At 39.6% G+C, this 16762-nt stretch overlaps 1 protein-coding gene across 6 annotated transcripts in view; it reads right to left on the reverse strand.

The window, feature by feature from the left end:
• Window positions 1-1340: 1340 nt before the first annotated feature.
• Window positions 1341-16762, reverse strand: part of ABHD17C (abhydrolase domain containing 17C, depalmitoylase) — a 48825-nt gene continuing 33403 nt past the window's right edge. For all 6 annotated transcript variants that reach the window (XM_050713057.1, XM_035554847.2, XM_050713055.1 and 3 more), the window contains 2 exons: window positions 6718-6897; window positions 1341-2841 (listed from right to left, as the gene is read on the reverse strand). In XM_050713057.1, coding sequence (XP_050569014.1) covers window positions 2622-2841; window positions 6718-6897 — 400 coding nt within the window. In that variant the 3' untranslated portion in view covers window positions 1341-2621. The remainder of the gene's footprint in view (window positions 2842-6717; window positions 6898-16762) is intronic.

Raw genomic sequence — 16762 nt, forward strand, 5'->3', positions numbered from 1 at the left:
AAAAATTGTTTAAGGGACCAAACAGGTCAACAGATAATTGAATCAAAAGAAAGTGAAAAGCCCAGTGGATCATTGATAAGTCATTAATTAACATTCTAACAGTAAAATATTCGCATTAGTTCAATATAGACAAACTTTTCAGAGCAAAACAGGCAATGCAGAAGCCAGAAATATAGGAAGGCATCTGTGAACACTACAGTTATGCAGAAATATGAACAAATAAAGGACAGTACAAGGAGAAATTCACATACAGTCAGAACACAACTTGGGCCGCATGTGCAGTGACCCTGGGACCAATGTGACAATGTTGAATTCAGGTTTGGGGATCTCATTAACAGAGGAATACTGTTAAACAAGGCAGATTCAAGGACAAGTCTCAAAATTACTACTTCTCAAATTCCTGCAGTCATAAAAGATGATAATATTAATACTATTAGGGAAGAGGATGTAAGTAGCAGTTTCTTGAATCAAAAAGGGTCCTGAGGAGAAGAAACACTGTAGCCTGAATTTTTCAGAGCAATCCAAAGTTCAACTGGGGTATCAAAAAAACATTGCCAAGTAAGTAAAAATTCCTCAAGCCACTACATGGGGAGGCTTACACTTGAAGAGTAACCTGGAGTGCCCCCTTATAGCGTGGTCATCAGCTTTGCTTCCACCAAGCTTAAGTCTCAGCAAGAAATGAACACGTGCAGAAATGGAGAAAACAACACACCCACCTTGGATTTACAAAGGTGCACAATTAAAACACAAATGAGATATAACTGAATATTTACTTAATACACAGGACAGAAGAGACATGCTTGAGGTGAAGATTAAGCAGAAACTGCCAGTTAGGGCTGGAATAGTCACCAAGAGAACAGCCGGGCACCCTGGTGCTTGGGGCATTTAAAACTGACTGGACAATGCAGGTGCAACCACCCAGAGTAACATGCCAAGTAATGCATAGAACAGGTGTCCTCATTTCCCCCCTACTCCCCACACCACTACAAATGAAAATACCTTTTTTTTCCCCCCTTTTACAGTAATAGGGCCAAGCCAATAATAACCAAAGACACGAGACACACTTGCAGTGCTGACAATTAACTGCAGGCCTGCTGGAAGGTCTCATGACAACTGTGCTCAGACATTTCTTCTCAGCCGTGACTCATGTATTTTTGTTACTTAAAAAACAGCTGGACATCATTTAAAAATAATCTTTTAAAGATTTGATCTACATACCATACTGTGTGGAAACAAGGCCTTCTACTTTAGGATAGCTTTTCCTTGGAAAAAAGGAATTAATGAATTTTAAGTACATTTTGTTTTTTGTATGAAAAATAAGATTCAAAAATGCAGCAAGATCTAATCCATGCATCCTTTATTCCATTACAACCACTGTGTTGCATTCTAGCAACAGGACACAAACTGCAATCAATCGCGATCAATTTATACAACAATCTGAGGCTTACAGTACATTTAAGGCCTTTAAATTTGGAAAAATTAGACCTATGCTAGTAGTGTAACAATTACATGTTTTGCATTTCTGATGCATAATCTGTGCGATTCCAGTGTCAAAGAATCAAATTACTCCTAAACTAAAAAGATCAGCTCAATGAAAATTTAGTTACATAAATTCATCAAAACATAAATGTGTAAATTTTTTGTCCTGGAAACTTTATAAAACTTTAATAGCAAAATAATATAGGGATAAAAACATATTTTAACAAAATGTATTCAATCATATACAAACCAGAATTTTGCAGTTTATTGTAGCTAGACTTAAATTAAAACTACCAATTAAGAATCTATGCACAATGTAAATTCAAATATGTACAGTACTTTTAAAAAGTCTACAGGAATGCTTTACAGAAGGAAATGTCTGTTATGGCTATTATTCAGACCATCTGAATATTAAAATGAGTTTTCTAGTAGTAAATTTACACATTTATTTTTAAACAAAAGCAATTTTGTCCATAGTTCCTTTGAGAATATTCCAGTTATGTTTATACAAGGTAATGGAGAAGTCATTACAGAGTTTAGCCCCATATAGTAGTTTGTTTATTATCAGGAAAAAGTATATTTAAATAATTTACTTGGGAAGATCAGTAAGTTAACAAAAGAACACTAAAAGGGAGGAGGAGGAACTTCATCACAATAACTTTCCAGTTACAATACCACAGCTAGAAACTTTACAAAGAAAGTACTCCCTTAGATTGAACCCATGGCTGATTGTTTAGAAGCTGTAGCTCATAACAGTTATGTTCTACACATTGAGAACACTGAAAAAAAAAGTCTTTGTAGGACAGAACTAGAAACGATCAGAAGTGAGAGAGAGAAAACTGATCTTCAATGAATACAGCACTAGGTAAAAAGTGTCCCCATAAGCAGCTAGTATTCCCCACTTCCTTCAGGGCAATGAAGCTAAAAATTGTTGGAATTACAGTAGTTGACCATATTGTGTGCATTAGTAGAATAGTTTCCAGATATAAAAGACAAATTTCATCAGATGTTTGATTAGAACACCCTAAATACAGGGCATTTCTTCATAGTATAAAGCTATTACAGCTATCCAGTTAAAGCATGTGCAAAAACAGGTAATTTCTTCCGTTCACAGTAACTGAGGTAAAATCAGGTAGGCTTCTTCAGGAGTTGGGAAGTTCATGAGATATGAACTGTTTTAGTCTCTCTAAGTACTGTGCATAAAGCTCTATGTCATTATGCCCAGCCCCTTCCACCCAGAGGGGCTCTACTGCTCGTGGACATCGCTCGTACATTGCCAGGCCGTGGGAGAAATCGATCACCTCATCTTCGGTACCATGGATTACCAACACAGGAGAGGTTACCTTAGATATCTTGTCAATGCTGGGGGATGGAAAAGGAAAACAGTGCTCAGTTTGTGACTTTAATTTTCACAGAATTAAAGAAAGTTAGCTTAACTACTGGTACACACCCTGCTTACCACTGCGTGTTTTTAAATAGCTACAAAACCTTGAAATTGTGCCCAAACGATATGGAACAAGGCTTACTCCCAAAACGCATGTGCAAACTGGAGCCCGTGCTACCATTACGCCGCCAGTTCTGATGACAAGAGGCTCGAATGGGCAGCAGTGCAAATAAAGTTTGGCACCTGAAACACCAGCGAGTGGTGTACCTATCAAAGAAATCACTGCGGAAAGCTGGTGAGAGGCAAATCAGACTCCGTGAGACGTGTTACCAGTGTGGACTCTGCATTACACATTATCACCTTCCAATATAACAGATTAGCAACCAGTTAACTATATTCCAGTCATAAAGACTTCATGCAAAAAGAGTCAGCTCATGAGGTTTGAACCTGTCTTTAAACCCCCAAACGAGGGGGGGGAATGAGATAAAGAAAAACAACCCGGTCTTTGTACTGATTGTCTAAGTTCAAATGGCAACAGAGAAAACTGTGGGAAAACAGCATGACATGAGGACATTTAACTGCAAGCCCAATGAAACTCACATGGGATTTTGTTTCATGCCTCTGATTTCTTGCCCCACTCCAAAAAGTGGTCTTAAAAGCAAGCTGTTCGAGCCACATTTTGCAGGCCAATACACCTAGCGACTGCCTTGCACAGGAGAACAGGGGCAGAGGAAAGGGAAGGGTGACAAAAGCACCCTCACACCTTTGAGCTCAGACCAGAAAACCCCAATTATGAAGCATCCTGGTAGCACATCAACTTCAAGGTGGTGAACAGCAGCTTCCTCTGCCTGCCTTCTCCCAGGCACCAATCTGTACTTCCAGACAGCCGTTCCACGTTGGTAGCTACCTGTAACTCCAGACCAGTGCATAGGCACCGCGTGCTAATGTGCTCAGCTCCCCACCACCTCCACTTCTATCAACAAAAGGAGGAATTGGCCAGTAATGAGACTATGCTTAGGCTCAGGACATGATGTAGAATAGGGGATGAGCTGGGGGGAGAAATGAGTATCAGTAATATTTGATTTGACGGGAAGAAAATTTTATTTCTTTACACTACTAATAAGTGTTTGGATTTTCCTGTCCTGAAGAAAGAATGTGATATTAGTAACACTAGGAATTTTACAAAGTGACCAGACTAATTGCTTAGGATGATAACAAATACAGATGCCAACATACACTGATTTAAAAACAGGTTTAAAGAAGATTTATGAAAATATAAAAGTTAATTAAAAATTAAGATGTAAACTGAAGCACTAAACCTCACACACACAAATCTCAGTATTCAGTATTCTACAGAAGAGCCATTGGTATTCCAGTAAACAGCTGAGTGTAAACACATTTTAGTCTCTGTATCAATACTTGCTCGAAAAACAGATTTCGTGTTATTTAAAATTAAAATGCAGCCTATTTCACTTCTGTCTGGAACCTGAGTTGTGTGCAACTGTGCTGAATACAGAAAAATATCCCAAGAACTTGAGAGACAGAATAATGCGGATTTCCTGCCCCAGCTATCATCCCCAAATTAGTACAATACCCAGATGTAATACTTCATCATGAAAATGCTAAGTAAACTGAAGTCTTAAGCCCATGAAGGGTCTGTCCCTGAGTTCCACGATGTGACAAGACAGGTCAGCCACATACAGTTACAAAGATATTTACGTATCAGTTTAGTGGCTACAAACTAAGATATCATTTATTGTATGAAACCAGGAAACCCCTTTCCCTACAGTATTTAGATACTGAAACTATTTTTCCCCACATATATTCACAGACCATTAAGCTAGATATTTGTATTTTGCAGAAAATTGGAAAGCGTCCCATTGCCAACTCAGCGACTCATAAGGCAGCATTTACACTGCACGTTGGACTTACTTAGTATTCTCAGCCATACCACTCTGCAGCTAGAAAAATCTACAGAGACCACATTCTCACGGAGTCCCAACATAAAATGCACATAATAGCAATTCGCTGGAGGTGCACACAGAACTATTTTGTTTCCTGCTGTGAAGACAGACAGTTGAGCTGTACACGCTCATAAAAACACACTGCTGTTTATTTTCACTTACAGTGCTTACAGTGTAAGTGAAGTCAGACTGACAGCAATGAGCAGCTCAGTAGATTAAGAACAAAATACTCAAGAGCTACAGTGCATCTGTTGTCAGTGTCATGTCCCACCCCCCTTTCTTTTTTTTTTTTCTTAATTTACTTGACTTGGCTGCTATCAGCTAATCACTACTAGTTTTGCGATCGCAGCTATTATTAAGACTTTGTTGCTTTCTCTAGCAGAAGCATCTGGAAATGCTGGGTTTAAGGTTTGGGGATGATGAACAAGTTTGTGTAAAACAATATCAAATTCTGACAGCACCTTCAGCAATTTACATTTTTATCTTATTTGGAAGAATGCAAAACTTAGGGACTGGACAGATACTGTGACAGCCACTGTTACTCCTGGCTGCTTAGGCGTGGGTTTACAGCTACAGTTTTCACCCGCCCCCACGGTCTAATTTTAATCTGTTGTAACTGGAATAAAACAAACATGACAAATGCTATGAACATCTCCTACTACGCTCATTGCAAACATGACCTTCTGAAGCAAAGTCAGGTTTGCACAAGATTTCAGTGAGTCCTCTGCTTCTTCTTTGCCCTTCCATGGACCACTTTGCTTTTTATCTGTCCTTCTCCTTACTCCCCCCAAGTCTGTATACACTGCTGTAAAGAGACTGGCTCCCCTCTCACATTCTCAGATGTCCAACTCCCACAGATAGCTTTGTCATTGTCTTGATGCAGGACAATAGTCACAAAAATATCTCAATTTTCTAAACAGCAGTCCACTTCTGGCAATACTTGAAGTGTAACTGTTCAAAACCACAACAACAAAACATCTGTAGGAAATTAGTAAGGCTAAGCTCAAATGCTACGATGTGCTATGTGGAATTTACCAAAGTCTTAGAAAGTCATTAGACAGTCACTTAGGCAGTTAGCAGATATACACTGGCCTGCAATGTGTGGCTTATTTACTGGTTGTAAGGAAAAAAAAAAGTTATGAAATCAACAAAATATGTTTTGTCCTATCACCATTACAAAAAAATGATTTTGTAAGTTTCCATGCAATAAAAGCTAAGCCCTTTCAGCAGAAAAAAAGGCAAAAACAAAAACAAAAAAAAAGCATTAGAATGGAATTTTTGAATACTGGATCCCTGCAAACATGTAGAAATACTAAGAGGATTCCTGAATTGCCTGCTATTCCCAAAACATCTACTATTCCCAAATATTTGGATACTCTTTAACCTGGAACTGTTGCAATTTCAAGAGAGACACTAGGCTCTAAAGACAAGTGTTTTATCTTGAAATCAGTTGTACATACTTTTCTATATGTAAAATACTCTAGAGCTTCTAAATCAAAGCTGACAGATTTTAAGAGTGTACATTAATAATTTCAGGCATTATTCTGAAGGACTTAATAGGACATTATCAGTTATTAAGCTAACTATCCAAACTTGAAGGTATAAAAATCCTAATTTTAACAACCCATAACAAAAAAAAAAAGGAGAAAAAAATTAGTTGTAAACACTAAGACTTATTTGTGTGTTAAGCTATCATGTCAGTTTGAGAGAGAGAGCAGCCTGTTCACGTGGTGAATCTCTACTTTGATTTAGAAGGTAAGCATATGTGAAGTTTAAAATACAGGTCACAATTCGATAAAGTTCCCCAGAAAGTTACGTAGCTAGTCCTTTTTAAACACCTAAAGAGCACTTCCAGTATAGAACAATCATCTTTGAAGCATTTATACATACCTTGGAAAAGCATCAAAACAATAGGTTTTCCTAGTGTCAGGAAAAGCTACCCGTAATCCAGACATCAAAGGAGAATGAAGGATTACTGCTGCACACTCGTACCGAGATGCCAGGTCTACTGTAGGGACAGTACCAATACTCTGACCATACAGAATAATGTTCTCAGGACTAACGCCGTACCTGCAGAGAAAATAAACATCACTTTAAAAAACACATTTTGCATCATAAAGGCAAAAGACAATAAGAAAAAAGGTGGAGGGTGTAAAACAGATCAAAAAGAACCACAAAGCACCCCTTCCATCCATTGAACTTTAAAATCCACTCCCAAGAGACATGAATTTACAAGCCTAAACTCTAAAATAGAACCGTAAAGTAAATATTCAATGTATTGCACAGGCTAAAAAAAGCTATCCTCAAAGGAGGAATGTCAGTTTGTTGATCTGCACCATTTTCATGAACACCTCTTATCTTTCCATTCTGCAGCACAGCTAATTATAAATTAGACTTCTCCCTACCTAGAGTCACTTCCACAAATCTAAGTTAGGTATTCTGGAGGCTGACAACCTTTCCACCATTAAACAAAATAGTTACTCCTTTGACACTCCTTTTTTTCAACACAGCTGAAACAAAAAGACCGAACTGCCTTATTAGTGCAGCTGATGATGCCAAAGAGCATAAGAACTTAGAGAGGATAGTTTGGTTCATTTTTCAATTGATGATTGGTGTGAGTTATTCATCGTTTTTCTTCTCCTGTTTAAAATATGTTGTGGAGCTTATTTTGCAATTATAAAGACATGTCATTCCATAATTCCATAAAATTCAGGGTTCAAAGGGAGACTTGGATGGCTCCCAAATATTTCTATCTGGCCTGTAAGTTGTCCTAGCATGTGTGCTCTTTCGCAGAAGCAACTAAGAAGCAGCTACATTAATAACATCATCAATTTTAAGTATGCAAAATAAAGGAATTTGGAAGTAGCATAGGAGGAGGCAACAGGGTAGGGTAGAAGGAACAGTACAGTAGTATTTGGTCACTAAAACTTGCTAAGAAAGCTACAAATCAAAGCTATTTCTCAGTTGGTTATGGATTATTTATCCAGGTTTCTACATCTAACACCATTTTCTATTGCAAGCTATATAAAGAATAATTGATTGGGAAGATAACACATTTCTATTCAAAGATAATTTGCACTGAACGCATCTTTTTGCCAGTCTGTCTACAGTCCTGCTGCCACTGCTGTGACAATGAAAATCAAAACCTATAGTTTAGCCTATAACCAATGTACACCTGGGAAGCTTTGACAAACTGATAAACATGTTTGACAGGGCTTGATAGTACCTGACTTTCAAGCAGTCAAATGATTGGGCACTTGCAAAAGAGATAATAAAAATTACAGCAGAAGAATAATCCAGCCCTGACCATCTAAGTACAGACTGGCAGTTTTTATAATGAAGTAAAACGCGGCTGGATTGTAGATTCTGTGAAAGTAGAATTTTCTTAATATTTCCATGCTGCTGAGCATAAGGGTGCTTTTGGCATCTACTGTAATATGAATAAGCATCTGTATAAAAATATCTCCCTGGAGTAAAATTTTATCCTCTTGGTAACCAAGCAGCAGCTCACGTTGGTGGTCTATCACCGCAGCCATGGCCTGATGTTTTTAAAAGAGATGCTATAAAGCTCTTTTAGGAGAATTTTTTCCTTCTTACTGTTAGAAACAGTCCAGCACACAGTAGAGCCTGGCTGGTTTTGGTACGCATGTTAGCAGAATCTCAGAGCAAAGCCTTGTCTTCACAGACATCATTCCAGCTGCTGGGTAGTGAGTGGTCAGAGGCATGTACCTTAAAGGCTGAATATGGAAACTGTGCATCCAATCTGCTGACCTACTGGCTGTTGCATCATATTAAAGATGGGCAGAAATGCATCAACATCAGGAAATAAAACAAAATGTGACCTGAACAAGATGTAGCACTTAAGCAGAGAAAGAACAGCATTAATACTGGTACGTTTTACAGTACCAAAGTGTAAAGTCCTATTTCTAAAGGATTCACAGTCTATGGGAAGTAGAGAAAAAGATGTTTGAATGATAATCACAGGATAACAGGACAGCATAAGGTAGCCAGAGAATTCCTTTAACACAATTGCCTTAGCATTGCAATTTTCTTCAATACTGTTTCTTTCTAGCATACCTATTGCCATAGCAGCAAGCTGCTCAACCTGCAATATCAGCTGTTTTCAGAAACAAAACACCAAAAGTAGTGAATACAAAGAAAATCAATCTTACTAGCGTAATATGAAATTGGAAGACAGTCTATAGCGTCATTAACAAAATCAGAGATCTCTAAATGTAAAGAAGCCTTTCTTCACTGAAGCACTACAACTAGTCAGTATTTAACTCTTCAGAAAGGCAACACGGTAATGTTAACAAAACAATTCTTAAGAGTATTAGGACTTTGAGCGAGTGTGTGTTGTGGCCTGTCATTAAGTTGAATGTCTTTTCTATTTTGTACTCCTACTAACTGACAACTGAGAGAATCTCTTGGACTGTTTCAGTCAGGGACAGTCCAACTTTCCAAGCCAGGAGAGTTACTGTTACAGATTTATTTTCTAAGCCCTTTCCCATTAGGCCATCGATCAGAAGGTGACACATCAAACTTACCACAAACATCAGCAGAAACATCTACATGTAAAATTTATTGCAAGGCCAAAGGACAGCCGACAACTCGCAAGGAAGGGCCATGAATAATTGACACGTGCGAGGCCCTGGGAGCTGAAGGCCGCGACCTGGCACCGGGGCGCTCGAGGCCTCACAGAGGCTGCCCAGCCAGCGGTGACTCAGCAAGGAGGGTTTAACTGAGGAACCAAACAGCCCAAGGATTTTGTCCTTAAAGTACAATATTCTTCTGAGAGGAGGCTGGGCTACCCCTCGCTCCGCAAGCTCCTTTGTGGTGTTAAAAGATGATTGCTGCTGGGAACAGTGATACTGAAAGTGAAATGGAAGAAACGAGGTAGAGGAGACACGGATAAGAAGAAAGCAGTGAAATGGGGTCTAAGTGACATACAAGTAAGGCAAAAAGTGAAAACAGCGAAAGCACAAAGCAAAAGACACTCTGAGCAGAGAGGAACTCTGTTAGCCTGCTCGCCTATTAAGGAAAAAGTCTTTCCAGAAGCTAAACAGCAGCTCCTAAAAATATCTTTCTCGAAAGGAGGGAGCGTTGGTCTCTGTGGAAACAGTGCTCAAGCGGAGGGATGGCGAGGCCCCAGCCGAACCACGGGGCTCAGCACAGGCATGGTGAGGTGCCACATGGAGACAGCCTCCCAGCGAGGCAGGAAGCAATCCCAGCACCTGCCGGGGGCACATGCAAAACAGCCATTTGACAAGAAAATGAGGGAAAGGAAAAGAAGAAGTGAAAGTCAGCTGCTGAAGAGTGTGAAGCTACTGCCGTTTAAAAGGTGTGCTTCCGTTTCCCCAACCCACAAACATTTATCAGGTGGCAAAGTTCTCCAGTGCAGCCTGCTCCCAAGAACCCACACGAGTAGATTATCTGGATTATGGACTACATTTCCTAGGCGTACCGGAAAAAGCAAACAGCCGTCTTCACAAACAGCACAGCTCCAGGCACCTACAACTTGCCAGGTCAAGCTAAGGCATCAACGCACCCCACAGTTAATAGTAATGCTGTTTGTTTTGTTCCCTTCCCTCCCTTTATTCCCTCAATTTATATAAATAGGCTAAAAATACACCATTTACAGTAATTCTGGTTCCCCTCTGCTAGCATGAACCACATTCACTTAAATTGGCCATTAAGAATCCACATCCCTGACTTTTCCACTTGCTCCTGTGCAGACTAATATGAGATGCCAGACACACCAGCAGGACTTCAGCTTTGAGTGATACTGACAGACAGTTTACCACTGCTATTTTCGCTCTGTTGCAAGCGTTAGTGGCATGCTGCTGCAGGGACTACAGAAGTGCCATACACTTCAACCCTGCCATGCTTGTGGCCAAAGCTACAGTAGCCCTGCCAGTCCACCAAGACGCTAAATACATATTCATTAATGAAGGCAGTTCTTTTTTTCAGGCTGAATCAGTGAAGTTAACCACACCTTATATTTTCAGTTTTGAAATTTTATGGTATTTGCTATCCCAATATCCCTTACCTAAACTGGAAAGCACATAGAGTAGTGCGGATATAGCAACAGCAGCAAATCCAAGTTCTCATGCTATTAAAAACCAGTCGCAGTAGCTCTATCTAGACAGAGACCACCACAGAAGTGTTTTGACTACACAAAACCCATTCCTAATGCTGTTGAGACCTACTGTTTCACCGCTACCAGACTAAGGCAGCTACTGGTGATCAAGTTCTTCCTCAAAGAGTTTTTAAAAGAGAAATGGCCAGACAAAACAAGGGAATTTGCTCGTGTTCTATAAGAAGACTGAGTATAAAACTGTGCATTCCTCCCTCAAGGGAAACACCACAATGAAATAATTCACTTTAAAAACATGGAAAGGGAAACCAGCATATACCAGGAGCGACAAAACTTCATGCCACATTTGGACACAATAGTGACTTCAAGTATTTTTTTTTTCTAGAACATACATGTGCTCAGATATAATAAGGTCTTCATAGGCTTCACTGCAAGCCTGTTCCTCCCTCTTTACACAAATCCTTTCAATTTCCCCCCAAATTAATATTTTAAACATGTACTTTGCAAAACCGGGCACTACAATCATTTGAAAGAACAAAGAAAACACTACAAATTACTCTTACAATTTTAAATTGAAGAAATCTTTTTAAAAGAACAAGTTATCACCACAAGCTATTAAATACCAGGAAAAACTACAAATGTGGCAATTTTCATTTGTCACAATGTACTTTTCATTTATTTTTCAAAACACATTATCTCTAAATTGCATAATCCAGAGAAATTTAGATTGCTTGTTAGGAAACACAAATAGGTTTTTCTTTAGCATCATTATACACTTCCATAAGATCTACAGCTTCAGAAATAAGTTTTTGTTTGATTGTTTTTTAATAATCTGGTATGAATCTGAAAATCTAATTTGGAGTATTGAAAGAAAAACTAAAAAATAAAAATCCCACATGTAGATTGCATGTTGACTATGAGATTAAATTGGGAGATCTTTATGTTTAAAAAAATCAACAAGAGAGGTTTGGTCAGTAAGTACTCTAAGTATTTACGTTATCAGAACAAAACACTGAATTTCACATCCTGGTTCAGCAAGTGCCACTCCCACATCTCAGCCAAAACACCAGAGATCACAGCAGATTTTCAGCCTAAATGCCAACGCTGAACTGAAAGCAATATTTTAGATTAAGGATTTTTGTGTCAACCATAACATCAACTGTAAAATGAGAAAATCAGAATTATTTCACAATTCACATGAAGCTCTGGCACACAGCTAGAGTCCCTTTGCCAGTTTCTCACTCAAGATTCCTTGAATTCACATGAACATAGGTCTAAAATTCTTCACTGTTTTCATAAGCATAATAGACACTGACACTGACTCTTTAAGCTATGCGATGTCTCTCTCCTCTACCTTTTTCCTGCCCAATTCTAAGTACAATGCGATTCAAGTTCACATGTAGGAGACTTTGAGTTCACGTTTTCATTGTAGTAGAAGCCAGAAACAGTTTGGATAGTATTCTGGCTTATGAAACTGCAAGAAAGAGACAATTTGTTTTGGCATATTTCCCAGCACACTGTCACAGGAGCAGACAAGTAATTCCACAAATGTGTTCACACTCAAAATAATTTCAATGGCTGCCAGAAAAATTTAATCAAGGAATATGCCACTGTTTTATATCACTGTTATTTTACTGCCACACCAGAGAGACATTTGCTTATGCTATGGAGAAACCCCAGCACTGATCAATACATGCTAACACTGGAATTACAGAACCTACGACACCTGAAAATGCCCTCTTAAAGGTTATTTTAGAAGTTCACTACTTACAAATACCACAGCATAGCAGGCAACTGTGGCACTAATCCAGTCATACAGCAGCTCTTTTTTTGTTTTTCTTTTCTCTCCATATAAATCAGTCAACCACACAGAAGCAACTTGGCTTCCTCCAGCCACTTCTGTAGGATGATCAGCTGTGCTGCAGTTACCTACACCAAAGCATGAATTGCTCCATCTGCCTCTTGGTTACTGCCCTGTGACAATCGGCTGTTTTTAAATATTGGGAACCATGCCCACACCAAGTGCATCAGCCATGACAAACCCAGGTGATCTGCACAGTGCTGAGTGGTGAAGCCACAGCAGGTTCAGCCCAACAACTAGGGCAGGTGAAGAAAGGCTATTTCATGGCATTCTCTGGCACAAGCTGTAATGAAATCACACGTTAATTGAATTACACTGAATTGTTTGTTACCAGATCTACTTGGAGAGAAGCCTGCAACTATAAAATTAGGGGCAAAATGTTTCAGTAGTTTCTAATCATTAACCAGATGTATTTCTAACAGCACAGTCTCACAAGCCTGACGGCAGCAGCAGTGTAACTGCTCCCAGCCTCCATCCAGCACTTCCCCACTTCCCAAGCAGGGTACTGCCACAAGTGCTCGCACTGAACTGACAGAGCTGAAAATCTCCTCTTTTTGCAGAACTTTCCCTACCCAGGTTAGTTCAAGCATGACGTAGGATGTGGAAACGAGCACCTGACACTGAAGTCAGGCAGAAGGATAGTATTAACTTCCGCTTATTAAGCAAAGAAAATAGCCTTTGTTAGACCAACAAAAAGTGGAGGGGAGAAACAGACAGGTGAGCTTTTTCAGCAAACGCTGTTCTTCAGGTGCTGTGTGCCGCCCTTCTCTTGCCCCAGTAGTATTAATTGCTCTAATGATCACTGTTACCTCTACCAACTAACCTGTCTTACATCCTCACACCCGTATGGCTGTAACAGCGCTAGCAGAAAATCAGCTTATGCAGTACCACCGCGTAGCCACAGCTTAATCCAGAGGCTAGTTCATTCCTTCACAGGGTGTAATTGGTCAAACCAGTTCTGTACAGAATTAGAAAGAGAATTATGGTAGATCCCAAGTTCAACACAAGCCCATGTCATATTGTAAACACAGTACTTAAACATGCCAGATGTTCAGATAAGAGATTATTCCTGGTTCACTCAGAACCAGGGGGTTCTGGTTCTCAGACAAATTACTGCATCTCATCTCCAGCATCCCATGGCAGAAGAGAGGTGGAGAGTTTAGAGAGGAGCAGCAAGAACAACCAGGCCTATAGGGGAAAAAAAGCATTTGAAAGATTTAGAGAACAAAGATTTGTTTATTCCAAAGGAAAGGAGGCTGCAGAAACGCATGACAACAGGTTTCACATATGGAGGAGGCAGCTGCAGAGATGAAGATGGGACCCACTCTGCCTAGTTTGAGTAGAGCAAGATGGAAAGGGCAAAAAAAATGCAGCAGAGGTTTAGGTTAGTTCCCCCCACACTCCCACCCCCCTTTTATATGAAGAAGCCCTGTAATGGACTGCCAAAGAGACAGCAGAATTTTCATGATTTAATGTTTGCGAGAACAGGTCAACCGTCCACCTACCAGGAATAGGTCAATGATAATTAGTCATGGCTTGGGAATGAATGGTACACTTAAGGACTGCTCACCTCCATTTTCTGCACTTCAGTGCTCAGTGGGGTTTCCCACTAAAGATAAGACTGACATGTTTTTTGTAAAAAAGTACAAATTACTGCTTGGCATAAACCGAACAAATTTATAAAGCTCTACATAGAGTAGCTTCAGGGTGGGGGTTGATACACTATTTTGAAATAAATTCCTTAGGATAACAATTCCTCTTAAAAAAAAAAAAAAAAAACTTTTTTTTTCTTACTTCCAAATACCTTAAGTTACTTTGTGTTCATCTGGCTTAAGCACAGGCCCCTGAAGATGTCATGTTTTGCAGTGGGAAACACCTTCCCCTCATTTTTTCCAGCTTCACCAGCACAAGTATGTTCCTTCTTCCCCTTTGCCACCTGTATGGTTGGAGAATTTCATACCACACCATGGCAGCACTTCCACAGGCTCGTCTTGCACCACGTTTTTGAGCCATCTTACCACTGTCCTGCTGCCGGCCCAGCCACAGCTCCGCACCCTGGCAGGCAGCAGGTCCTGTCTGCAGCCCATCTGCTGTTACTCGTAAATCAGGCTCTGTCCTCACACCCGTGTATAGTTCATGATCTCACAGCAGAGACCATTTAACAAAGGCAGTAAGACTGCATCTATCCACTTGAATTTTTTGAGCGTTTTTCAGACAGAGCCAAAAGAGAAATGAATGAGAGAAAAATAGTTGGTGGCATGCCTCATCAGCTGGGAAAGACTTCTGCAAATCCAGATTCTGGAAGAAGTCTCCTCCAAGCTGGCTGAGCAGTAGCAAAGTGGGATACAGAAGACAGAATGGGCAGAAAATATGCACTCTGTGCTTGCTGATTTATTTATTTATTAAGGAGCTACTAAGTAAGAACTCCTTTGTTTTCTCTTGCACTGAGAACTCAATTGTATTTATAACACAACACCCCCCAATACCCTAGAATACTGAACTGGTGTTCCGTGTTCCAGTTGCATTAGGATGCTTGTTTGTCTCCACATGAACTAGCTGTTACGTATGAACAAGGCACAGATTTGAAACCGTTGCTTCTGCAGGACTGAGATATTTTTTTTCCTCCAGATAACAACTTAAGATATGAGGAAATAGAGTTTTCAGTAAATATACATTGAAATTTAAGCAGAAACTCATGCAGTGGGCACACTGACGTGGGAGAACAGAGTAACTTTACCTCTACAATCATTTGGCATTGAGAGAAAGTTAGCAAGAAGGCCACTGATGATCAAAACCAGACTTTTCTAGAACATCCAAAAACCATGAACAATGAGCCAAGCGTTTACTTGAACTTCTACCTTTATCATTCCGCTATTTTATGACAGTAAGATAATAACGCTCCAATCCCAGTGTGCGTTCATACAATGAGAGGGAAGGATCACTCTCCTGTCAAGTCCCATGGTTTCTTTTCTTCAGTTTGACTACTGACAAAGACCTTGGCTAGTCAAGAGAGCAGGACAGAACAGCAACTTGGGAAGTCAAGAACAAACTACTGCGATTCCAAGGGCACACAGTGACGTTGTCTTCTGCTTACAGGGAAACAACGACATAGCTTTAACTTTAAAAAAAATAAATATATAAATTATTATACACATAGTCCAGGTAGAACAAAAAGAGAAGCAGTAACTCTATGTAACGCAAAAAGTTAACTTACTAAACTGCTAGAGAAAGGCGCAACAATAGCTCTGGCAGGAATCTAAGACTGCTACATGTAGTATTAGGACAGTTATCTTGTTTCTCAGCTGTGCGTTTTTAAATGAGTTTGAACAATTAACACAGCTTTCTGACCACGTTGCCCTGCAACTGAAGAGTGACTTCAAAACACTTCAAAGATTTCAAATGACCTCTCATGTGTACTCATTGTGAGGGCAGAGTGGCTAAAAACTTGGTCAGTGTAGAAGTAACTGTAAAATTAAAAAAAAAGTCTTCCTTGCAGGAGGTAACAGTATTTAGGCATGAAGCATCACCCTCTGGCTTCTTAAAGAAGCCCATGAACTCGAACACAGATGTGTTGTATTCTTCCTTGAACTTGTGCCTTAGTTAAAAGGGACACACCTTGACACCCTCGTAGCACTCGTGATTTTTGAGACTGTCCTTTTTGGCATTTATTTTATCTCCCTACTCACAGGTGCAAATACAATCAAAACCACCATCAACTGAAAGACCAGTATCTAGTAACGATTGAAATAAGAGTTAAAAACATACATACAGGTGTATTTTTCCTTCCTTTAACAACTGGAGAAATCAATTATAGCTCTGAAGCCAGCACTGTGTCACAAGGCAAAGGTTCTGAAGACACACACGTACTGTCTACTATACTTAGTTTCTTGCTTCTCCCAAATTATTTTGTAACAGCAGTCTCGATTTACACCATTTAGTCACAAGACAGAATGGGTAAATGGCATACTAAAGTCAAT

This window comes from Cygnus atratus, chromosome 11 (assembly GCF_013377495.2).
Source record: "Cygnus atratus isolate AKBS03 ecotype Queensland, Australia chromosome 11, CAtr_DNAZoo_HiC_assembly, whole genome shotgun sequence".
NCBI lineage: Eukaryota > Metazoa > Chordata > Aves > Anseriformes > Anatidae > Cygnus > Cygnus atratus.